Source organism: Narcine bancroftii, chromosome 3, assembly GCF_036971445.1.
Source record: "Narcine bancroftii isolate sNarBan1 chromosome 3, sNarBan1.hap1, whole genome shotgun sequence".
NCBI lineage: Eukaryota > Metazoa > Chordata > Chondrichthyes > Torpediniformes > Narcinidae > Narcine > Narcine bancroftii.
Window position 1 is genome coordinate 22,542,538 of NC_091471.1, and position 21,826 is coordinate 22,564,363.

Consider the following 21,826-nt stretch of genomic DNA (forward strand, 5'->3'; position numbering starts at 1 on the left):
AGAGACAGCCGAATCCTACCTGGGAGCCCTGTGTGAGCTGGCCTGACTGTGTCTAGCAGAACCTGGGGTGAGCGAAAAGGAATTCGAAAGGTTGGTCAGGGACACCTATGTTTGAGGCCTGCACTCGAGAACCATCCGACAGAAGCTGCTAGAGGACAATAACTACTCCCTGGCCTGAACTGTGGAGGTAGTCCGATCCCTGGAGACAGTAGTCCTCTACACCGAAGCCTTCAACTCCCAACTCCCTCAGGACTCCGCGTGGACAGCCCAGATTGCAGCTGTGACCCGAAACCAGCTAGTAGATGAGAGCATCGCTGCTGCAGGCACCCCACGCCCATGTAAATACTGTGGGTCCCGGTGTGGGTCAGATCGATGATCGTGCCAAAACTGCCTGGCCAGAAATCAGAACTGCTCAAAGTGTGGCAAGAAAGGCCATTTTGCTAAGCCTGCTTGCAGCTTAGTGGCCCTCTACAACCAATCCCTCTCCTAACCGGACCCCACCAGGTGCAAGTGCCAGGCAGCGCCATTGCCGGCACAGCAACTTCAGTCTTCCCTGGACTCGGCAGTCCCAATTCTGGCTCCGCCAGGGGCGATCGCCATGAGCTCGCCATGAGCCCCGCACCGCCCACAGCCATATCAGCCCCAGACTACAGTGATGTCACTTCTCCCTTCCAGAATGATGTCGCTTCCGCCATCCCGATGGCCAACGCAATGATGTCACCTCATTCAATGGACAATGTGATGACATCATTTCCTCCCACACAAATGGTGTGATCAATGGGCAAGGCCAGCCATCATGTGCCAGGCGGGTGATGGCGTGGCCGCCACCCTTGACCACCCAGGACTACCCTACCAGCACCAACGATTCTACTCGCACTGACGATGACGATAACGACATGGTCAATACGGCGGGTGCTGATCTGACTGCCAAGTCGATACACCCCACGCCTGCAGACATCACTGATTGCCATACACCATACCCCATGCCTACAGAGGATGCTACGGGCTGCCACTCGCCTCAACTACTGGGGAGCAGTGACTCGGACCACGAGATGGTCCCAGCGGCCACCACACTGACGAGAGACATTCCACAAGGCCTCAGGCGCTCCATAATGGACGTCGCTATCAACGGACAGGTAACAAAATGCCTATTTGACAGCGGCAGCACCGAGAGCTTCATACACCCAAACATGGCCCAAACTTTGAGACTCAAAATCTACCCTACAACCTTTGCTATCGCCTTCACCGCCCAGGACTGCTCTGTAAATACCCTTGGGTGCTGCTCTGTTGAACTGACTGTGGGCCGGGGGTGGGGAGAGACATACAATGGGTTCAGACTCCTGGTCATGCCCAATCTCTGTGCCCCAATCATCCTGGGCTTAGACTTCCAGTGCCACCTGCCTTTGGTGGGCCTCTACCCCCACTCACGCTCCACAGCGCGCCATCCAACCAGCCCCGGCCAAGCTGCGGCTTCTCCACTCTGTGCATTGCCTCTCCCATTCTCTTCACGTACCTCACGCCAGGCTTAAAACCGATAACCGCCAGAAGCAGTCACGATTGCGCAGCTGATAAAGAATTTATTAAGGTGGAGGTAAAGCAGCTTCATAGAATCCAGAATCAGCCCATGGGGAGCCCAAGTCCTGGTGGTCAAAAGGGGCAGCAAACTAAGAATGGTCATAGACTACAGTCAGACCATTAACTGGTACACCCAGCTGGACAACTACCCCTTACCCAGGATAGCCGACATGGTCAATGAGAAAGCTGGCTACAGAGTCTTCGTCTCAATTGACTTGGTCAGCCTATCATTAGTTCCCGATCCACACGCGGGACAAGCCCTACACTGCCTTCGAGGCAGACGGGTGTCTCTACCAGTTCTGCCAAGTTCCGTTCGGGGTCCCTAACGGTGTCTCCGTCTTCCAGTGCGAGATGGACCGCATGGTAGACTGGCACAAACAAAAAGCGAACTTTCTGTATACAAACAATGCCACCATCTGCAGCCACAACCAGCAGGACCACGATGCCAACCTGGAGAGATTTCTCCGGACGGCCGAGGAGCTGAACCTCACTTCCAGCACCATCCGCTTCACCATCCTGGGGTACATTGTGGCACATGGTGTCATCAGCCCTGATCCACAGCACATGTGCCCATTAATGGAGCTACCCCTTCCTCACACGCTCAAGGCCCTCCTCAGGTGCCTTGGCCTTTTCTCCTATTACAGTGGCTTCTTCACATCTCGGACAAGATCCGCCCTCTGGCCCAGGCCACAACCTTTCCCCTCCCAACCGAAGCACAGGCAGCCTTCACTTGCATCAGGCAGAACATTCCGGATGCCACGATGCATGTTGTGGAGCAATACTCCGCCTTAAAGTGGAGAGTGATGTCTTCAATGTGGCCCTCACCGCTATCCTCAACCAGGAGGAGTGCCCGATCACCTTCTTCTCAAGAACCCTCCATGGTTCTAGCTAGGGCACTCCACCCAGGACCACGTCAGCCTGCCACATTTTCCCCACCTTTGGGCACCCCTTACACACTCAAACTGTGGGGGAAGACCTCTCTCCCCAGCCCCTCCAACGCCTCACACACGTACCAACTCATGCCACTTCAGCCACCACACTACGCTGCGTCATGCCAGCTGCTCCAGCACACGCCCTAGCCCCCCCTCCCCCACTAGCCCCTGTGCACCCTCGCCAACCTTTGACCAGGAGCTAACCCTGCAACAGTCACAGAGACTCTACCAGCCGCAAGACTGTCTAAACTTGTAAATATGTATGGTCCTGAAGAAGATTGATATGTAACCTCCCCACCTGCCAGGACAATTTTAAAGAAGGGGTGAATGTGGTGATACACCACCAGCCTACTGCAGGGGGCAACCACTGTACCTGCAGAAAAATCACTGAAGGACAGACAACACCTGGCCGCTGTCAATCAGTCAACCTGAATGGACAAAACCCCACCCGGTCGGCTGCCAATCATCCGCCCAGGATATAAGCCACATCCGGCCACTCTCGAGTCAGTCACTCAGGTGCAGAGCACAGCTAGCTACAGCAGAGACTTTAAGCTGAATAAAGCCTGTTGTTCAGTCTTTGAATCTTGTGTCTGCTCACTGTTCTGACAGTGTATCACAGTAATGTAGCTGTGGGTTTCTCCGGAGTGAGACTTTGAGACTAGGGGGACTTTGTAGGAGACTAGTTTTGCCTAAGGGAGTAACGTTGGACAGGGTCAGGATGAATAAAGTTCTTGGTGCTCCCACTATGAAAAAGGCATGTAGTCACTTGGTCATTGATTGAGTTAGTGAGGGCTGTTCTGGTCTAGCACCACTGAGCCCAGGGTCAGTCCATGGTTCGACCTCCACTGAGTCGCTATCTGGGGGCATGATGGTGGCATCCATGCAGCAGTGTGGGTCTCCCCAGTAGTCGGCAGCATCCAAGGTAGCAGTCCTCATGTTGTGGCATAGTCATCCTGGAAGATGCCGGCATCCAAGATGGCGGCTACCATGCCACGCATGCAGCAGCACTGGAGCTGGAGAGCTGTAATCAGCATACTCTTGCATAGTGGCCCTTCTTCCTGCACTTGGAGCACATTGCATCTCTTGCCGGGTAGCATTTTCCGGGCGGTTTTTCCTGGCCACAAAAGAAGCACTTCAGGTTCTCCTGGGAGATAGCGACTGTGGTGGACTTGTTAATCAGGTGTGGTAGCGGATCGGTGGCTTGTAGACCCACATCCCAGGATTACCACCGTTGCAAGATCGATGACCCTTGTAGACCCTTTTGAGTCTAACTTACTCCGCTCAAGTAATCTCTGGTACACATAGTCAGACCTGATGCCTGCAACACTGCGTCCTGGATCATATCCTCCATATTTTAGGTGGCCGATATTGCCTGGAAGTTGCATGGTTGCACAAGTCCCTGCAGTGCCCGGAAAAACTCATCACCTGATTCACCCAGTCATTGTCTGCGGTGGCCAGCATGTACCTGGTATATACTTCGTTAACTTTCTCCCTGTATTGTCCCTTGAGTATATCCATTGCTTTCATAAATGTGGTGCCGTCCCTGATCATTGGGAACACTCGGGATCCAACCCAGACGAAGACAAAATTCAGTCTTTTTGCATCAGTAGCTACGATGCTGGCTGAGCTTTGGAGGAAAAGCTTGAATCAGCAGAGCCAGATTTCGAAGCTGTCTGAGGCATCAAGAGACTGTGGATCAATCTCCAGCTTGTTGGGTTTCAGGAGTTGTTGCATTATTAAGGACGAAAACAAAATATTGTGAATAAAATTGACCCGCAGTAAATAACTCGAGGGATTGAGATTGAGTCACTGATCTACAGGCTTTTATTCACAATGGACAGGGACCTCATCCTGTGCCATGACCTGGGCTTTCTGGGGAAGGGTCAAGATGTTAGAGACTTTATAAAAGGTCAACAGAGAGAGGGGCCATAGGTACAGTCACAAGACAGGGTGGAACCAGGTAATCAGGAATACAGCAGTTCACCACAGAGAGGACCCTACAGAGTTAGAAAACCACAGCAGTGTATCAATGCGGAGTCAGTTGCGAAGGCCTCACACCAGGCCATGGGTAGCCAGCAACCAGCTTCCAAGAACCAGGTATAAGGTGCAGGATTCATGAAGATGCCAATTGTGAGCAGTCCTAAACAAAGAGTCTCAGACATTTTAACAGCTTCTTACTTGATTTGTGGATACTGAACCAGGAATCAAAGAGGGTAACTTGGATGCTTGGAGCTTGCCTCACCACTAGGACCATCAGGAGGCAATGAGACTATGGGTGTTACAAGGGCAAAGGAGGTGGCAACATCGAAGGCGGTAGGGGTATTCACAGACACTCCACATTTCTGAAGAAATGCTCTTTTGCTTCTCTCTTTATCTTGACAGTAGCTCTGGACTAGTAGCACCTCTGTGAGCCTTTACAGGGCAAGCAAAGGAAATCAATTTTTTTTAAATCCATTTTTTTAACAATAAATGGAATCTTGAATTTCTCGATCTTGAATGTCCAAATGAGCTCAGGAGTTCCAACTGTATGTGTAAATTTTATCTAAGCGGATAACTACTTACAATGGGATATACTGGCAGTACTGGACTCTCCAGTTAGAGGTATGAGCTACTGAGAACTTGATCTCAATTAACCAGTACTTTGTCCAAAGCTGTTCATGCTTCAGCAATTCAGATTCTCTTCTCTATATACTTCCATTCCATTGAGCCAGTGATTTCTTGATTGCAACCTCTGAGGAAAAAATGTTTTTTTTCTCTCAGATGCCCTCAAAACCTCATAACCTGAGCCTCAATCTATGCCACAATGACTCAATAACTTTGCCACAATGAAAGGTTTACAACTATCTTCCCTATCTCTGCTCTTCATAATTTCCTACTTTTCAATCCGATTGTTACCTTGCCAATTCTGGTCAAGAAAACAAAATCAATTCATTCAATCTCTTCTCAAATTGAAATGCTCATCTGCACCCTTTTCAGTGCCATTGCACCATTCCTAAAAGGTGCATCTGAGAGAAAAAACATTTTTTCCTCAGAGGTTGCAATCAAGAAATCACTGGCTCAATGGAATGGAAGTATATAGAGAAGAGAATCTGAATTGCTGAAGTATGAACAGCTTTGGACAAAGTACTGGTTAATTGGATTTGCTGGAGCTGCTGTAGTGGCAGCATTGCCACAGCTGTGGACCCAGAGAGCAAGGAGAGGATTCACAGCCGACAGCCCCATATAGGCCGTTAAAGGAGTTGATTGTATTCTTTATTAAATCTTCCAACCCCAGAGGACAGTGCTCAAGATTGCAGCACCTGAACTGCCCAGCGTACCACAACCAGCGCATGGCTCAGCAGCTGAAGCACCCGCACAGAGTCCAGGTGGTTGGTCACTTGCAGTTGATGGACTCATAGAGTCAGTAGGCTGCTGGCAACTTGCGGTCGAAGGATTCACGTTGACTATATGCTGTTAGACTGGCTCATGGTAACCAGATTTTGGAACAATTCGAAAGGGTGCTGGGGCAAGAAGGGCTTCAAAAGGAGCTCAGGCACTGATGGCTTCTTGATTATATCAGAGGTTTAAATCTGGAACGTGGGTTGCCAAATTATTTGAACTGGAGTCTGCAGCTGCAAGGCTGTGGGAGTGCTGGACGCAAATCCACAGACACTCGCAGCTCTGAACAGACTCTTCGTCCTTCTCTTTCCCCTATTGTTAGGGGTGCCAGGCAATGCTCTTGGCAACTCTTCGTTTGCCTTGCGGCAGACACAAGTTGAAGTATATCATGTATAATTAAATATTTTATGTATTATTATGTGACAATAAAGGAACCATCGAATTTAATGTGTCACAACCAGAACTGCACACAGTACGCCAGCTGTGGCCAAACCAATGTTCAATAATGATGCACCGTAAACACCCTGCTCTTCTAATCTATGCCATATTTAATGATGGCTAGCATCCTGCATGCTTTATTCACCAGCTTATTTACTAATTTAAAGCAAAAGAGAGAGCATACGATATTGAATAAAATAGTCGGAAGCTGGGATGCCTCGAAAACCAACAAAAAGCATGAAGTTAAAAACATGAAGTTAAAAACATTTTAAAATATATCATGAGTGAAAGAGATGTAAGTGTGGTCATTGGTCTGTTGGAAAATAATGCTGCAGTAGTAATGGGGAGCAAAGAAATAGCAAATTAACTGAATACATATTTTCCATCAATCCTCACCTTGGAAGACACCAGCGACATGCCAGAATGTTAAGAGAGTCAAGGGAGCAAAAGTGAATGCTATTACAAGGGAATAGGTGTTTAGGAAGCCGAAGGGTCTGAAGGTGGATAAATCACCTGGACCAAATGGACCACATCCAAGTGTTCTGAAAGACCTAGTTAGAGATCATGGGGGCATTAAGAGCAATCTTTCAAGAATCACTTGGATCAGGAATGGGCTCAGATGACTGAAAACTGCAAATGACACTCTATATTTCAAGGGTGAAAAGCAAATTTCAAAAAATTATAGACCAGTTAGCCTGATTTTAGTGGTTGGTAAAATTCTAGAGTCAATTCTTTTAAATGAGGGTATTGAAATCATGGGATAAATTAGGCTAAAGTAAGCAGAATTCCTTCAGGGAGATCGTGCCAGACAAATCTATTAGAATTCTTTGAGGAAGTAATCAGCAGAGTAGACAAAGGAGAGTCTGTGACTGTTGTCTTAGTTGTTTTCAAGTAATTGATTTTCCTGTGAAAGAAAGCAGCCTGATGTGTCTCCTTTCTTGATGATGGTCACTATTTTGTGTTACTATGTGCATAAATAAGAACTACATTTCCCAGCATGCAATGCACAGTTAGATGGAATCAGGAAGTCGGTGGGTAGTCAGTTGAAGCTGCTCAAGGAAAATAAAGTCGGTTAAATTTTAAACCCACGTAAAGTTGTTCTTGAAAAAAACAAGCATAACATGGTGTCAGAAGTATCTGAATGAGTAAAAAAAGACAATAGTTTGTAAGCATGGATGTTAAGTCTTCCCACACCGATACAGTTTACTGGCAATCTAGCTGATAATTGGAAACGCTTCACACAGCGATTCAATATAGTACAACTCTGATTTATCCAAATCGGATTCTCTGAAATCCTCATTTATCTGAATATTTTTCGGAGCTGAACTGACCGAGGACAATGGACTGCCGGCAGCAACAGTGGACCTCGGGGTGCCAGCGGCAGAGGCGACCTTGCGCTCCCATCACGAACAGGGCCTCAGTTGGATGGTGTTGGTGATCGGCAATGGCCAGTATTTTTTTTTGTGAGATTTCAACATTTATTTTAATGTTTAAATAGCCTTCCCATGTTGTTTGTTGCTGTTTAAACATTGCTACAATTGATTTGCTGTTGCTACTGAGCGGTTTTTTAAAAAGACCAGTTCTCTGAAAAAAAATATTTTTCCGAAATAGGCCCGGTCCCCATCATTTCAGATAATTGGAGTTAGGCCCGATCCCCATCATTTCAGATAATTGGAGTTAGGTCCGGTCCCCATCATTTCAGATAATTGGAGTTAGGCCTGGTCCCCATCATTTCAGATAATTGCAGTTAGACCTAGTCCCCATCATTTCAGATAATTGGAGTTAGGCCCGGTCCCCATTATTTCAAATAATTGGAGTTAGGCCCAGTCCCCATCATTTCAGATAATTGGAGTTAGGCCCGATCCTCATCATTTCAGATAATTGGAGTTAGGCCTGGTCCCCATCATTTCAGATAATTGCAGTTAAGCCCGGTCCCCATCATTTCAGATAATTGGAGTTAGGCCCGGTGCCCATCATTTCAGATAATTGGAGTTAGGCCTGGTCCCCATCATTTCAGATAATTGGAGTTAGGCCCGGTCCCCATTATTTCAAATAATTGGAGTTAGGCCCAGTCCCCATCATTTCAGATAATTGGAGTTATACAGTATTTATTTCGAACCTGGTGGAATGGGTGAGGCCAATGGAAAACAGAAAACATCTATGTTTCTGCACTAGATGGGTGAAGATGGCTTGGACATCTATAACAGTTTTCAAATTGATGAGGCAGCTTTTACGTTGAACACTTTGATGGCAAAATTTTAGAGTATTTTGTTCCAAGTAAAAACTTCACATTTTAGAGATTCAAGTATTTCTCTTCTAACCAGAAATGTGGTATGAGCTTTAACCAATACTTAGCTGAGCTTCACACACTGAGCAAGTCCTGTGAATTTAGAGATTTGAAAAATTCACTCATTAAAGACACAGTAGTTTGCAGTATCACAGATAATGGGCTTAGAGAAAAACTTGCGTGAAAAAGATTTGACTCTGGAAAAAGCTGTGAATGTGTGTAGGGCAGCAAAGACACCAGAAGCACAAGCTAAGGAGCTGCAATGTGCGAAGTGCATGTATTGAAAATTGAGAAGCAGAGCACCAGTTTACCAAAGCACAACAAAGCAAGGCGGTAAGCTCAAATAGCAAATACAGCAATTCCTATAAATGTAGGAAGTGCAAGCAAGGGATACCAAGAGAAATGCAAAGTGCTGCATAGCAGGGGATACTAAAAGAATGTTATACACAGTGGACCAAGAAATGGAGGAATTTATTTGTGGAATCATGACAGACTGATGCTGGAAAAATGGAATGGATCATTCCAGTGACTATGAATGAGAGTAATTCTATTTAAGGTTGACACCGGAGCCCAGGTAAATCTGTTATCTATTACAAGACCCTCACCATAAAGAGCATGATTTATCTAGTGAAATTAAAGTGACAGGCTACACTGGAAAGAACGTTCCAGTAAAAGGGGGCTGTATCGTGACCTTCATAACACAAAGGACAGTATCTAAAGTCACAGCTATTGATTGTAGAAAGGAGATTACAGTCCATACTAGGTCTGCATGCATGAGAAGAGCTCAACCTAGTGAAAAGAGTTTTCATAGTGGCTTCACAGACCAAAGATTAGCACACAACACTCATGGAAGGAATGATTACTACATTGGAGTTAATGTATAGAGAGAATCACCTCATTACATGACATGAATAACAAACTGGAAAATGAGTTGGCAAATAAGGATGCCTTCTTATGACAGCTAGAAGACAAAAACAGACAGTTACAGGAACATCTGGAACTTGCTGAACAGAAACTGCAGCAAACAATGATGCCAGTAGAAACATTACCAGAAGAAGAAGCTGAACTTGCAGTTCTGACAAAGACTAAAGAGCGGCAGGGCAACATAGAAGGACATTTGAGACATTTAGAGACTCAGCTTGAAGAAAAGAATCAGGCACTGCAAAGGGCCAGGAAGAGGGAGAAAATGAATAAAGAACACAATAAGTGATTGTCAGACACAGAGAACAACTTCAGCTGCATCTAAAAGAAAGAATGGCTGAATTAGAGGATAAGAATATATCAATACAAGAATCTGAACTCTTAATAAAACAACTTGAAGAACCTCTTCATCATATTAAGGAACCTCTTCACAGATTTCTGACTTCAGTTGAATTTTGCGAATATCCTGAATGAACTTGAACAACTTCATGAAGCCAGAAATTATTAGATAAAACTGATGGAAAGACACTGACCACAGAATTTAGATACTTTTGTTATGTAGACATAGTATTGTGTTAGTGTTTTTCTTTAAAGGGCAACTAAGAACTAATTTCCCAGCATGCAATGTGCACAATTGGGCAGAAACAGGAAGTCGGTGGGAAGTTAGTTGAAGCAGCTCAGGAAAATAAAGTTGTTTAAGTGTTAAACCCATGTAAAGTCGCTCTTCTTAGAACCTCTAAGTTCTCAAGAATGTTCTTCTTAATGAATTTGTGGCTGAAGTTGCTCACCACTATGCCTTAGAGCTTCTCATTGTGTTGAATTTTTTTCATAACATGGTTTTTTTTTATGTCTTGTTCATCAGAGATGGTGGCAAAACGAAACTGGATCAGTTGCCATGGGATAGAATTAAGGATGCCCATGTAAAGGACAAAGTCATAGGTTGAAGGGATCTTTGAAGCATTCTTCTGGTGGAACAATAAACAAACTGCTGGAGGAACTTAGCGAGTCAAGTAGTGTCTATTGGAATGGGGAGGAGGAATTGTCAACAAGTAGCTTCAGATTAGACAGCAGCCAGTATAAACAAAAGTGACAGAGATGAGGCTCTGCCAAAAATTAAATTTATTCAGCAGAGCCTCACTGCAATCTGGCACAAACTGCAACATTGTGCAAAAACAAATTCTACTCATTGAAATGGAACAAAATAAATTTTAAATGAAATACTTGTGTACCATTTTCAGTGCAGCTGCAGACCAACACTCGTCTTTTCCCCTCAGCAAAAATGAACTGCTCTCAAAGGAAGATTTATTTCAGTTACTGAACGAAAAAGTAATGAAGCAAGCCCTTTAACCCATGTGACATATCTGCACTCGTTCCATTTGCCAGGACTTGGTTCATAGCCCAGCATTCACTGACAAGTCAAGTACTGACCATGACACTTTTTTAAATGTTGTGAGTTTACCTACTTTCACCAGTGAAAAAAATTCTTCTTCAGAGGACCTCTTTTCCCCTTTACACTAACTAGTCTATGCCCACTAGTTTTTGATACCTCTATTATGGAGAAAGGTTTTGGACTTTCTACCATGTCTGTCTCTCATCATTTTGTTTTCCTCAATGAAGCCTGTCCTCAGCATCCTATGCTCAAAGGAGAAAATCACAGCGTATCCTTTCTCTCTTCGTACATGAAAGAAGTAGGACAAAATAATAGTGTACATTCTCAGACTCTCCAATGCCACAGTACAGATTTTAGACCTTCATTGCCCAGCCCTATACTATTCATTCATTTTTATTCTGAACCTGATATCCATCTGATATTTTCATTTCTCATTAATTGAAAAGAAAAATATCATTGCAATTCAACATTTTCAAAGCATAATTAAACTACTTTGTCTTTGGTTCTTCCACACCAGAGTATACACAATTCAATTCAACATAGCAGAGCCCTGGTTCTGTATCCTCTTTAACACATTGGGACCCCAGTTTCCACTCCCTTTGACACACTAGGTCCTTGGTTCCCACATGGCCTGCTGACAGAAGTGCCCCTATTCTCATGCTCACTTTAATACACTTAGGGCTCAGTTCCTATGCTCAATTATTATTCACCAGAGTTCCAGCTCTTGCACTTTTCAAATTCATCTTGGTCTAGTTCACTGGAAAATATATTATGCTTTAGAGAAATGGAGTTTTACAGCACAGAAGCAGGTCCACAGGCCCAGCTTGTCCATGGCAAGCAATGTGCCCTCCTGCTTTAATCCCATGTCCACTCAGATCCAGACCCCTCCAACATCCTCCCATCCCTGTACTTCTGAAAGGAACCTAATGTACCTGCATCTAATACTTTGGCAGCTCATTTCATATGCCCATCATCTTCCAAGTGAAGAACTGTTTCCTCATGTTCATTCTAATCCCACTCACCCCTTCACCATTATGCCCTCTCAGCCAAGATTCCCCTGCACTTGGAAACAGACTGTCATTGTTCTCTTTATCTCTGCACCTCATGATTTTATGGAGCTCAATACGATCCCCACTCATTAAATTCCTATTAAAATGGGATTTGGTTAAAAATATCAGGCAATTTTATTTACATTTTGTTGACACCAACAACCTGCCTCTACTGTCACAGAACAGTACATTATAGTAACAGGCCATTTAGCCCACAATGCCTGTGCTGAAGATGATGCTAAATTAAATTAAATTTATTCTGCCTGCATATGATCCACATATGTGCATTCCCTGAACATTCATTATCTGCTATCATGTCTGCTTCCACCACTTCCCCTGACAGCCCATAACAGGTACCTACCATAAAATTGTCTTGCTATATCTTTTAAACATCCCCAACCTATATTAAATGCAATGTTTTCTGTATATGATGTTTTCATTGGGATAAAGATTCCAAATGTCCTTCAACAATAAATATTGAAGGGAAAATCAGTAACTTCCAATTTCAGAAACCATCTCTCATTAAAGGCTTACATTGATAATGAAATTCACCATCACCTACAATGAGCTAGCACAACTTTTTGTTGACTGAGGAAAGAAGACTTGAAGATCAAGACTTCAGATTGAGGCACGGAACTCAAGCCCTCCTATGCGTCAATTACACTGGTTTTGCTATATAGTTCTGGTCCGAGAATACCTCCAGCAAGCACAAAGCACTGGAGAGATATCACCAACATTGTCTCGGAAGGATAAAAAAAACAAATATAGTGCAACATCAACAGCACTGACTCCAAAGTTACACTCAGTCAGCCAGCAGGCCAGTTCATTTATGTACTCAACAGATTCCTCAAAAAGACATACTATGCTCACCAATACACAACACGCTGGAAGAACTCAGCAAAACAGGTAGCATCTATGGAAGCAAATGGACAATCACTGTTTTGGGCCAAAACCCTTCACCAAGATTGGGAAAAGAGCAAATTCCATCCACTCCAACAGGATCCCACCACCAGACACATCATCCCCTCAATTCCCTAGTTTCTACGGGGATCAAGCTCCCTGCAACTCTCCAGGGCACTCATCTTTCCCAATTCATCAACCATTGGCATTTATCCCTACAATCATACCTAGGGGGGAAAATATGAAGTATGAAAGTAGGCTAGAAAACAATATCAAAGAGTTAACAAAATGTTTCTGCAAGTATATAAAGAGTAAAAGATAAGCAAGAATAGATATAAGACCATGAGAAAATGACACAGAAGAAACAAAATGGGAGTCAGGGAGATGGCAGAGGAACTAAATGAGTATTTTGCACCAGTCTTCACTGTGGAAGACACTTGCAGTGTGCCAGATGTCGAAGGGTATCAGGGAAGGGAAGCGAGTGCATTTGCTATTTCAATGGAGAAGGTACTCCAGAAAGATGAATGGTCTGAAGGTGGTCGTTTCCCAGACCAGATGGATTGCACCCTTGGGTTCTGAAAGAGATTCTGAAGGATTATTACCAATGCCTTCACAATAGATTCTGGTATGGCTCCAGAGGACTGGAAAATCAAGAAGGGAGGGAAACACCAGAAAGAAAATTAAAGGCCTGTTAGTCTGATATCAGTGGTTAAGAAGATATTGGGATTGATTGTCAAAGATGAAGTTATAAAGTACTTAAAGGCATATAATGACTAATGTTCAGGATTTTTCATGAACAACATCTGAGACATCAAGGCAAACTGTTGCTCTTAGTGGAATAATTACAAGTGGAAATATCCAGAGTCCATTTGTCATGCAAGATTCAACAAAGTCTGATTAATACTGAATAATACGGAACTTTGCAACTAATTTTTTTGGTTAACTTTGTTTATCAATGCAATGTATAAAACAAAAAGAAGGAAGTTCCACAGTTACAGTACAACTTCAATTATCCAAAATTAGATTCTCTGAAATATTCATTTATCTGAATTTTTTTTCGGAGCTGAACTGACCGGGGACCTTGGGCTTCCGGTGCCAGCAGCAACAGATATCGGGCTCCCAGTGCCGGTGGGAACCTCAGGCTCCTGGGCAGGAGCGGGACACTCGGGCTCCCGGCACGAGCAGAGCCTCGGTGGGAAAATGTCGGTGATCAGCAGTGGCCAGAATATTTTTTGGTGAGAATTAAACATTATTTTGATGTTTAAAAAAGCCTTACCTTGTTGCTTGTTGCAGTTTAAAGTCCGTAACAAGTAATTTACTGATGTTGCTAAGCTGTTGGTAAAAAATGACCAGTTCTCCGAAAAAAACTGTCAATCCAAAATAGGCCCAGTCCCACCCATTTCAGATAATCAGAGTTGAACTGTATTTTTATGTAAGTGGGTCTTTTGAAATTTCCACAAGGGAAGCAGCAACTTAAATTGATTGTGAATTACTTACCTGTGTGACCAGTGGTTCCAATAACCGTTCAACTGTCACAGTCCTTATTTCCAGACTTTTGGGATCCCATTTCAGCAGAATAGGTGAGGTTGCAGCTATCATGATTAACTGGAAATAGAAAATTAATCTTTTATTGATAAAAGTCATGTGCTAAATGTTTAAAGATTAAAAAGACAATTTACATAATTTGAGTCAAATTATCAACTGGAAACCACATCATATAAAATGCAATTACATTTGAATTATGATTAAAAAATACTCAGCTCATGACATAATATTTTGGGGAAAAATGCACAAAGCATTTGATCAACTTTCTATAGACGCTTCTAGTAGAAAAGTTGAAGAGTTTCATCTATGTTACATTCTAAATGTAGTATTATGTGTTACAGAGTTCTGTGTTGTGTATTGGCCGATGCTTTCTGTGGTTTTATGTTAAAAAGTGACAGTTTGCCTTAGAGAGCCAAGGTGAAGGTGGACTGCTGAGAGAGTGGGAGACAGACTGAACATATGCACAAAATGAAAAAAAATTCTGGACTTGGATGATAAACCACCACTGGGGGGTGCTGTGGAGTGGAAGAAAGCCCAGAGCATGAGTCATGGTCTGGAGGTTAATTTTGAATGATGGGATTTTAAAAAAGATGAACATTCCAAAGGCAGTCAGAAGGATCCGGACCAAGCCAATTGTTCCTCTCTCTGCAAGCAACACAAGACAACTTCGAATTTTGTGCTCTCTCTCTCTCTCTCTCTCTAAGATCTTTTGGTTTCAGTTTACCAAACAAACCGAATTTTGTTTATGATCTTTGCTTCGGTTGAGATCGAAGTTTTGTGAGTTTTATGTGTTTTGTGTTTGTTTTGTGTCGTTTTTCTGTGAGCTGGTTGGAAATATAACTTAGACTTTAATTACATACGTTATATTTAGGCTGGGGAATTTATTAGTTTTACACTGATATAGAGATTTGCATAGTAACCAGTGGGCATTGTTATAACAGGGGGGATTTTTGAATTAAAGTTTGAAGGTGAATTTTTTGTTAATAAAGTAATTGTTCATTTTGATGCCTGTGTGATATGCCTTCTTTGTGGTTGCTGCTTTTATCTTGTATCATCATTTGGGGGAATCGTCAGGGATCAAACCAATTTTAAAGTTTTAGGGGTGATTGACTTGTGCTTCATTATCAGTCATTTGAGTTTGACTCAACCTCCAGCTTGAAATTAAAAATAAACGGTGAGTGTATAAATCACCAGCAGAAAACCAGCAACTATGAATATTGATCAGTTCATAGCGAACCCTTCAGTGGTTAATTTAAAAATGGCTAAAAAGTCAGAACTGATGGTTATAGTTGGCAAGTTAAAACTTCTTACAGTAAGAACTGGGATGAAAAAGGAAATTGCTCGAAAGATTGTTAAGCACTAGGTAGGAAAGGGGGTATTTGAAGAAGCTGCATTAGAACAGTTTCCAAAGGAGAAAACTTCAGAGGAAGTAAAGTTGGATTTGAGAAAACTAGAGTTAGAGGAAAAAGGAGAGGAAAAAAGGAAAACCAAACAGGAAGCAGTAAGGCAGCAGAAAGGGAAGAGAGAGAGGAAAAAAGAGAGGCAGAAAGGAGAGCCGAACGGGAAGCAGTAAGGCAGGCAGGAATGGAGGAGAGAGAGAGAGAGAGAAAGACGGAAGCATGTGCTAGAATTAGCTAAATTAAAGCTAACCCTAACGCAAGGAGAGGGAGAAGCCCAAATCCCACGTGCTTGTCAGGAGGAGAGATTTCTGGTCAGTAGAGAAGTGAGGTTCGTTCCTCCATTTGAGGAAGCTGAAAAAGACCAGTATTTTCAGCATTTTGAGAAAGTAGCTGTAAATTTAAAATGGCCACCAGACCATTGGTCACTCCTGCTACAAAGTGTTCTTAAAGGGAAAGCCCAAAAGGTATATTCATGTCTCACTGTACAACAAGCAGCTGATTACGAATTTGTAAATCACGCTATACTTCGACCTTATGAACTAGTTCCAGAGGCTTATAGACAAAAGTTCAGGAATTTAAAAAAAGCAGCAACCCAATCTTACCTGGATTTTGTTTATAGGAAGGTTGAGTGTTTTGATCGGTGGTGTGTCGCAATGAACCTAGAAAATAACTTTGATCTATTGAGGGAAATTATTCTGATTGAGGAGATATTCTAGTGTACTTGGCAGAGAAAAATATAAAAACTTGGCAAGAATTGGCTAAATTCAGAGCTTTAACCCACAAGCCTAAATGGACACCAGGGAAAACCTTTCAAAGGAATACTGTTGATAATCCAAGTAGAGTAGAAAGAAAATCTAGAAGGGAGGTTAAAGGAAGAGAGGAAGAGAAATGGGTGAAGGAAAATTTTCGAGTGCTATTTGCCACTACTGAAAGAAGCACATAATAGCAAATCCTGTGTTCAGAGTGAGAAAGTTAGGGATATTTTTAAACCATTCATGACTGAAGGTTTCATTTCAGTTAAAGAAGGATCCAATCAAGTGCCAGTTAAAATCCTGTGGGATACTGGAGCAGCCCAATCACTTGTATTAAGCAACGTTTTGAATTTTGGTGAGGAGACCGATACTGGAGATGTGAATTTAATTAAAGGCATTGGTGGTGAAGCAGAGTCTATACCTTTATATAGAATAGTGATGAGATCAGACTTAGTTAATGGCCCGGTTACGATAGGGATAAGATCAAGTCTGCCAATGGATGGAGTTTCTCTTTTGTTAGGGAATGAATTAGCAGAGGGTAAAGTCATACCTGCAGTGAAACTCACAAGTGAGCCATTGGTTTATGAGTCCGAAAAGAATTTGAAAATCTACCCTGTATGTGTCATTATTAGAGCCACTTCTAGAAAAAAGGTAGAAGTAGAAAACGTCTGTGATGATCCTGTAGTGGAGGCAAGCATTGAGGACAAACCTAAGGATCCAGCTTTGTTGTAGTCAAGAGAAAAATTAATTGCTAGACAAAAGCATGATCCTGATCTTACTGGGATAAGAGATAAGATTCTGTCTAACCAGGAAATTGAAACTGTGCCAGTAGGTTACTTTGTTCAGGATGGAATATTGATGAGAAAATGGAGACCACATGTGCTAACTGCCAGTGAAAACTGGGCAGTAGTAAGGCAAGTTGTAATTCCCAAAACTTAAAGGAATGAAATACTAAAGCTGGCTCATAGTACACCTTTAGGAGGTCATCTTGGAGTGAAGAAGATGGTAGAAAAGATAATGAAACAGTTTTATTGGCCAAAATTAAGAAAGGATGTTGTGAACTTTTGTAGAACCTGTCAACTGGTGGGCAAGCCTAATCAACGACCACCAGTGGCACCTTTACAACCCATCCCTGCTTTCAGGGAGCCCTTCTCAAAAGTGATAGTGGATTGTGTTAGCCCATTGCCAAAAACCAAAGCAGGAAATGATTATTTGTTAACACTCATGTGCACAGCTTCAAGGATACCAGAGGCTATTCCCTTGAGAAACATTAAAGCAAAGATGATTGTGAAGGCTATGCTAACATTTTTCACACTGTTTGGCCTACCAAAGGAAATTCAATCGGACCAAGGGAATAATTTTATGTGTGAAATAAATATTTCAACAGGTGGTTTATGAATTGGAACTCCATCAAATTGTGTCATCTGCCTATCATCCTGAAAGTCAAGGGACCTTGGAAAGGTTCAATTTAACTTTGAAAAATTTGATGAGGGCTTATTGTGTGGAAAATAATAAGGATTGGGATGAAGGAATCCATTTGTTATTGTTTGCTGTTAGAGAGGCAACTCAGGAGTCTCTTGGCTTTAGTTCATTTGAGTTGGTGTTTGATCATGAAGTCAGGGTGCATTACTATTGTTGAAGGAACAGTGGATATATAATATACAATCAAATCTGTTGGATTATGTTTTCAAATTTAAAAACAGGATTACATCAGGCTTGCAAGATGGCAAAGAAAAATTTAAAACTACTCAGGGAAAAATGAAAATTCAGTATGATCAAAAAGCAAAAATTAGGGACATTAAACCTGGCAACAAAGGATTGGTTTTGTTTCTAATGCAGTCAAATCCTTTGAGAGCTCAGTTTTCAGGACCATATAAGGTGAAATCAAAAATTAACCAGGTCACCTATGTCATTGAGATGCCTGATCATCAAAGAGAGACACAGGTATGTCACATGAACATGTTTAAACCTTACTTTGAGAAAATGACTGAGGAGGAGACTAGGATTCCAACCAAGGTTCTAGTTATAGAAGAAAGTAAGGAGGAGATAAGTTTTGTGGAAGGTCATGGAACACATAAAATGATAAGCACAAGACTGGAAAATTCTATAGTTTTGCAAAACTTAAGACACTGTTAATGCATTTGACTAAATCAGAAAGGAAAGAAATGAAGACATTACTTATGAAATTTGAGGATATATTCCCAGATGTTCCAGGAAGAACTACTGTGGCTTGTCATGATGTGGAAGTCAATGATGCTAAGCCTATTAAGCAGCATCCTTACCGAGTTAATCAGGAAAAGAGCAAACTGTTGGATCAAGAGGTGGATTATATGCCTAAACCAGATGGCTCAATTAGGTTTTGTACAGATTATTGAAAGGTAAACATGGTGACAAAGACTGATGTGTTCCCTGTTCCCAGAATAGATAATTGCATAGATAAGGTGGGGAAGGCTAAGTTTCTTACAAAGATTGATCTCTTAAAAGGATACTGGTGTGTTCCTTTAACAGAGAAAGGCAGGGAGATTTCTGCATTTGTTACACCTTCGGTATTGTATGAATATAATGTTATTCCTTTTGGGATGAAAAATGCCCCTGGCACATTTCAGAGAATGATTATTGCAGTAATTCAGGATTACTGCATTAACTGTGTGCTCTAAAGCACACAGCCTATATCGATTATTTAGTAAATAGTACGGATACATGGGAATAACACATGCTTGAATTAGAGCAGTTATTTCAGAGACTGCTAGAAGCATACCTCACAGCAAATTTGCACAAGAGTGAGTTTGGATATGCCACTGTAATTTTTCTGGGTTATGTGGTAGGACAGGAACAGGTGGCATCGGTTGGAGTGAAAGTATTGGCTATCACTGCGTTCCCTATCCCCAGTAATAAGAAAACTCTTCGGAGATTTCTAGATATGATTGGCTACTATCATAGATTTTGTAAAAACTTTGCAGAAATTACATTCCCATTAACAAAACTAATTGAAAAGAAAGAAACATTTATCTGGTCAAATGCATGCCAGGAAGTGTTTCTGAAGTTAAAGGCCATTTTATGCCATCAGACTGTACTTGTGTCATCTAACTTTGAAAAGCCATTCTCTTTAGCTGTGGACACCAGTGACGAAGTGGTTGGTGGTGTACTGTTACAGAAGAAGGATGGTGATGGAGTAGAACATCCTATTTCGTACTTCTCAAAAAAATTTAACAATCATCAATGAAATTATTCAACCATTTAGAAGGAGTTATTAGCACTAATGAAAAATAAGAACAGACGGTTATTGAATTGGAACTTACTATTACAAGAGCATGATTTAATTATTACACACATAAAGGGGACAGATAATGTAATAGCAAATTGTTTATCAAGATGTTAATCTGGGTAGATATGAATCTAATCACATATTTATTGTAAAAAATTGAGTGTTTATTTTATTTATGTAATACTTCCATTAATTGTTAAAAATTTGTTCTTGAGGACCAATTTTTTTTTAGCAGGGGAGGTGTTACAGAGCTCTGTATTGTGTATTGGCCTATGTGTTGTGTGGTTTTATGTTAAAAGTGACAGTTTGCCTTAGAGAGCCAAGGTGAAGGTGGACTGCTGCGAGAGTGGGAGACAGACTGAGCATGTGCAGAAAATGAAAAAAAATTCTGGACTTCGACGATAAACCACCACTGGGAGGGGTGCTGTGGAGTGGAAGAAAGCCCAGAGCATGAGTCATGGTCTGGAGGACAGTTTAGAATGTTGGGATTTCAAAAAGGATGAACATTCCAAAGGCAGCCAGAAGGATCCAGACCAAGCCAGTTGTTCCTCTCTCTGTAAGCAACACAAGACAACTCTGAGTTTTGTGCTCTCTCTCTGTCTCTCTCTCTCTCTAAGATCTTTTGGCTTCAGTTTACTAAACAAACTGAATTTTGTTTATGATCTTTGCTTTGATTGAGATCGAAGTTTTGTGAGTCTTGTGTGTTTTGTGTTTGTTTTGTGTCGTAGTTTTTTCTGTGGGCTGGTTGGAAATATAACTTAGACTTTAATTACATATGTTATATTTAGGCTGGGGAATTTATTAGTTTTACACTGATATAGAGATTTGGATAGTAACCAGTGGGCATTTTTATAAAAGGGGGGAATTTTTGATTTAATGTTTGAAGGTGAATTTTTTGTTAATAAAGTAATTGTTCATCTTTACCCCTGTGTGATATGCCTTCTTTGTGGTTGCTGGTTTGATCTTATAACACAATGAACATTTCATTTATCCATAGCAAGTTGTCCAAATTGGACCAGGAAAGTTTCAAAGGGGCAGCAGCAACTAAATTGATAAAAAAAACTTTTGGCTATTAGAATTCAGCCTGTGAATTTATGCTCTTTTCCACTGATTGAGACAGTTATTCCCATTATAATGTGGTCTTGTGAGAGAGATGGTAATCCAAATCATCTATGACTCAGAGGATCAGACATTTTTTTAATGTTCAAATTGGTACAGGTCCAGAGGACCCCAAAACCCAGCAGCAATAGATGTGTTACTTAAACAAAAGTTGCTTTTAATTATCTTTGAACATGGAAATAGAACTACAAAGAAGGCATATCACACAGGAGTAAAGATGAACAATTACTTTATTAACAAAAAATTCACCTTCAAGCTTTCATTCAAATATTCCCCCCTTTTATAAAAATGCCCACTGGTTACTATGCAAATCTCTATAACAGTGTAAAACTAATAAATTCCCCAGCCTAAATATAACATATGTAATTAAAGTCTAAGTTATACTTCTAACCAGCCCACAGAAAAACTACGACACAAAACAAACACAAAACACACAAGACTCACAAAACTTCGATCTCAACCAAAGCAAAGATCATAAACAAAATTCAGTTTGTTTGGTAAACTTAAGACAAAAGATCTTAGAGAGAGTTTAAGGATAAGGGGGAAGATTTTTAGGACTGAGATGAGGAAAAATTTCTTCTCTCAGAGTGGTAAATGTGTGGAATTCTTTGCCACACAAAGTAGTGGAGGCTGGTTCCCTGTCAATATTTATGGGTAGGTTAGATTTGGCCCTTGTAACCAAGGAGATTAGGGGGTATGGGGAGAAGGCAGGAACCAGGTACTGATCAGCCATGATCATAATGAATGGTGGTGTAGGCTTGAAGGGCCAAATGGCTTATTCCTACACCTTTTTTCTATGTTTAACTTACTTAACCCCCTTCTAATGCTAAGTGCACATGTGTGTAAATTCAGCAAAGTTTTTTGGTTTATAGTCC

The 21,826-nt window shown here is 41.9% G+C and overlaps 1 protein-coding gene across 10 annotated transcripts in view; it reads right to left on the bottom strand.

The window, feature by feature from the left end:
- Positions 1-21,826, bottom strand: part of LOC138756996 (catenin alpha-2-like) — a 667,135-nt gene that overhangs the window by 543,380 nt on the left and 101,929 nt on the right. For all 10 annotated transcript variants that reach the window (XR_011353262.1, XR_011353263.1, XR_011353261.1 and 7 more), the window contains exon 2: positions 14,368-14,475. Coding sequence is in view for 7 of the 10 variants with exons in the window: in XM_069923552.1 (XP_069779653.1) it covers positions 14,368-14,469 (102 nt within the window). In the remaining 3 variants the exon portion in view is untranslated. The remainder of the gene's footprint in view (positions 1-14,367; positions 14,476-21,826) is intronic.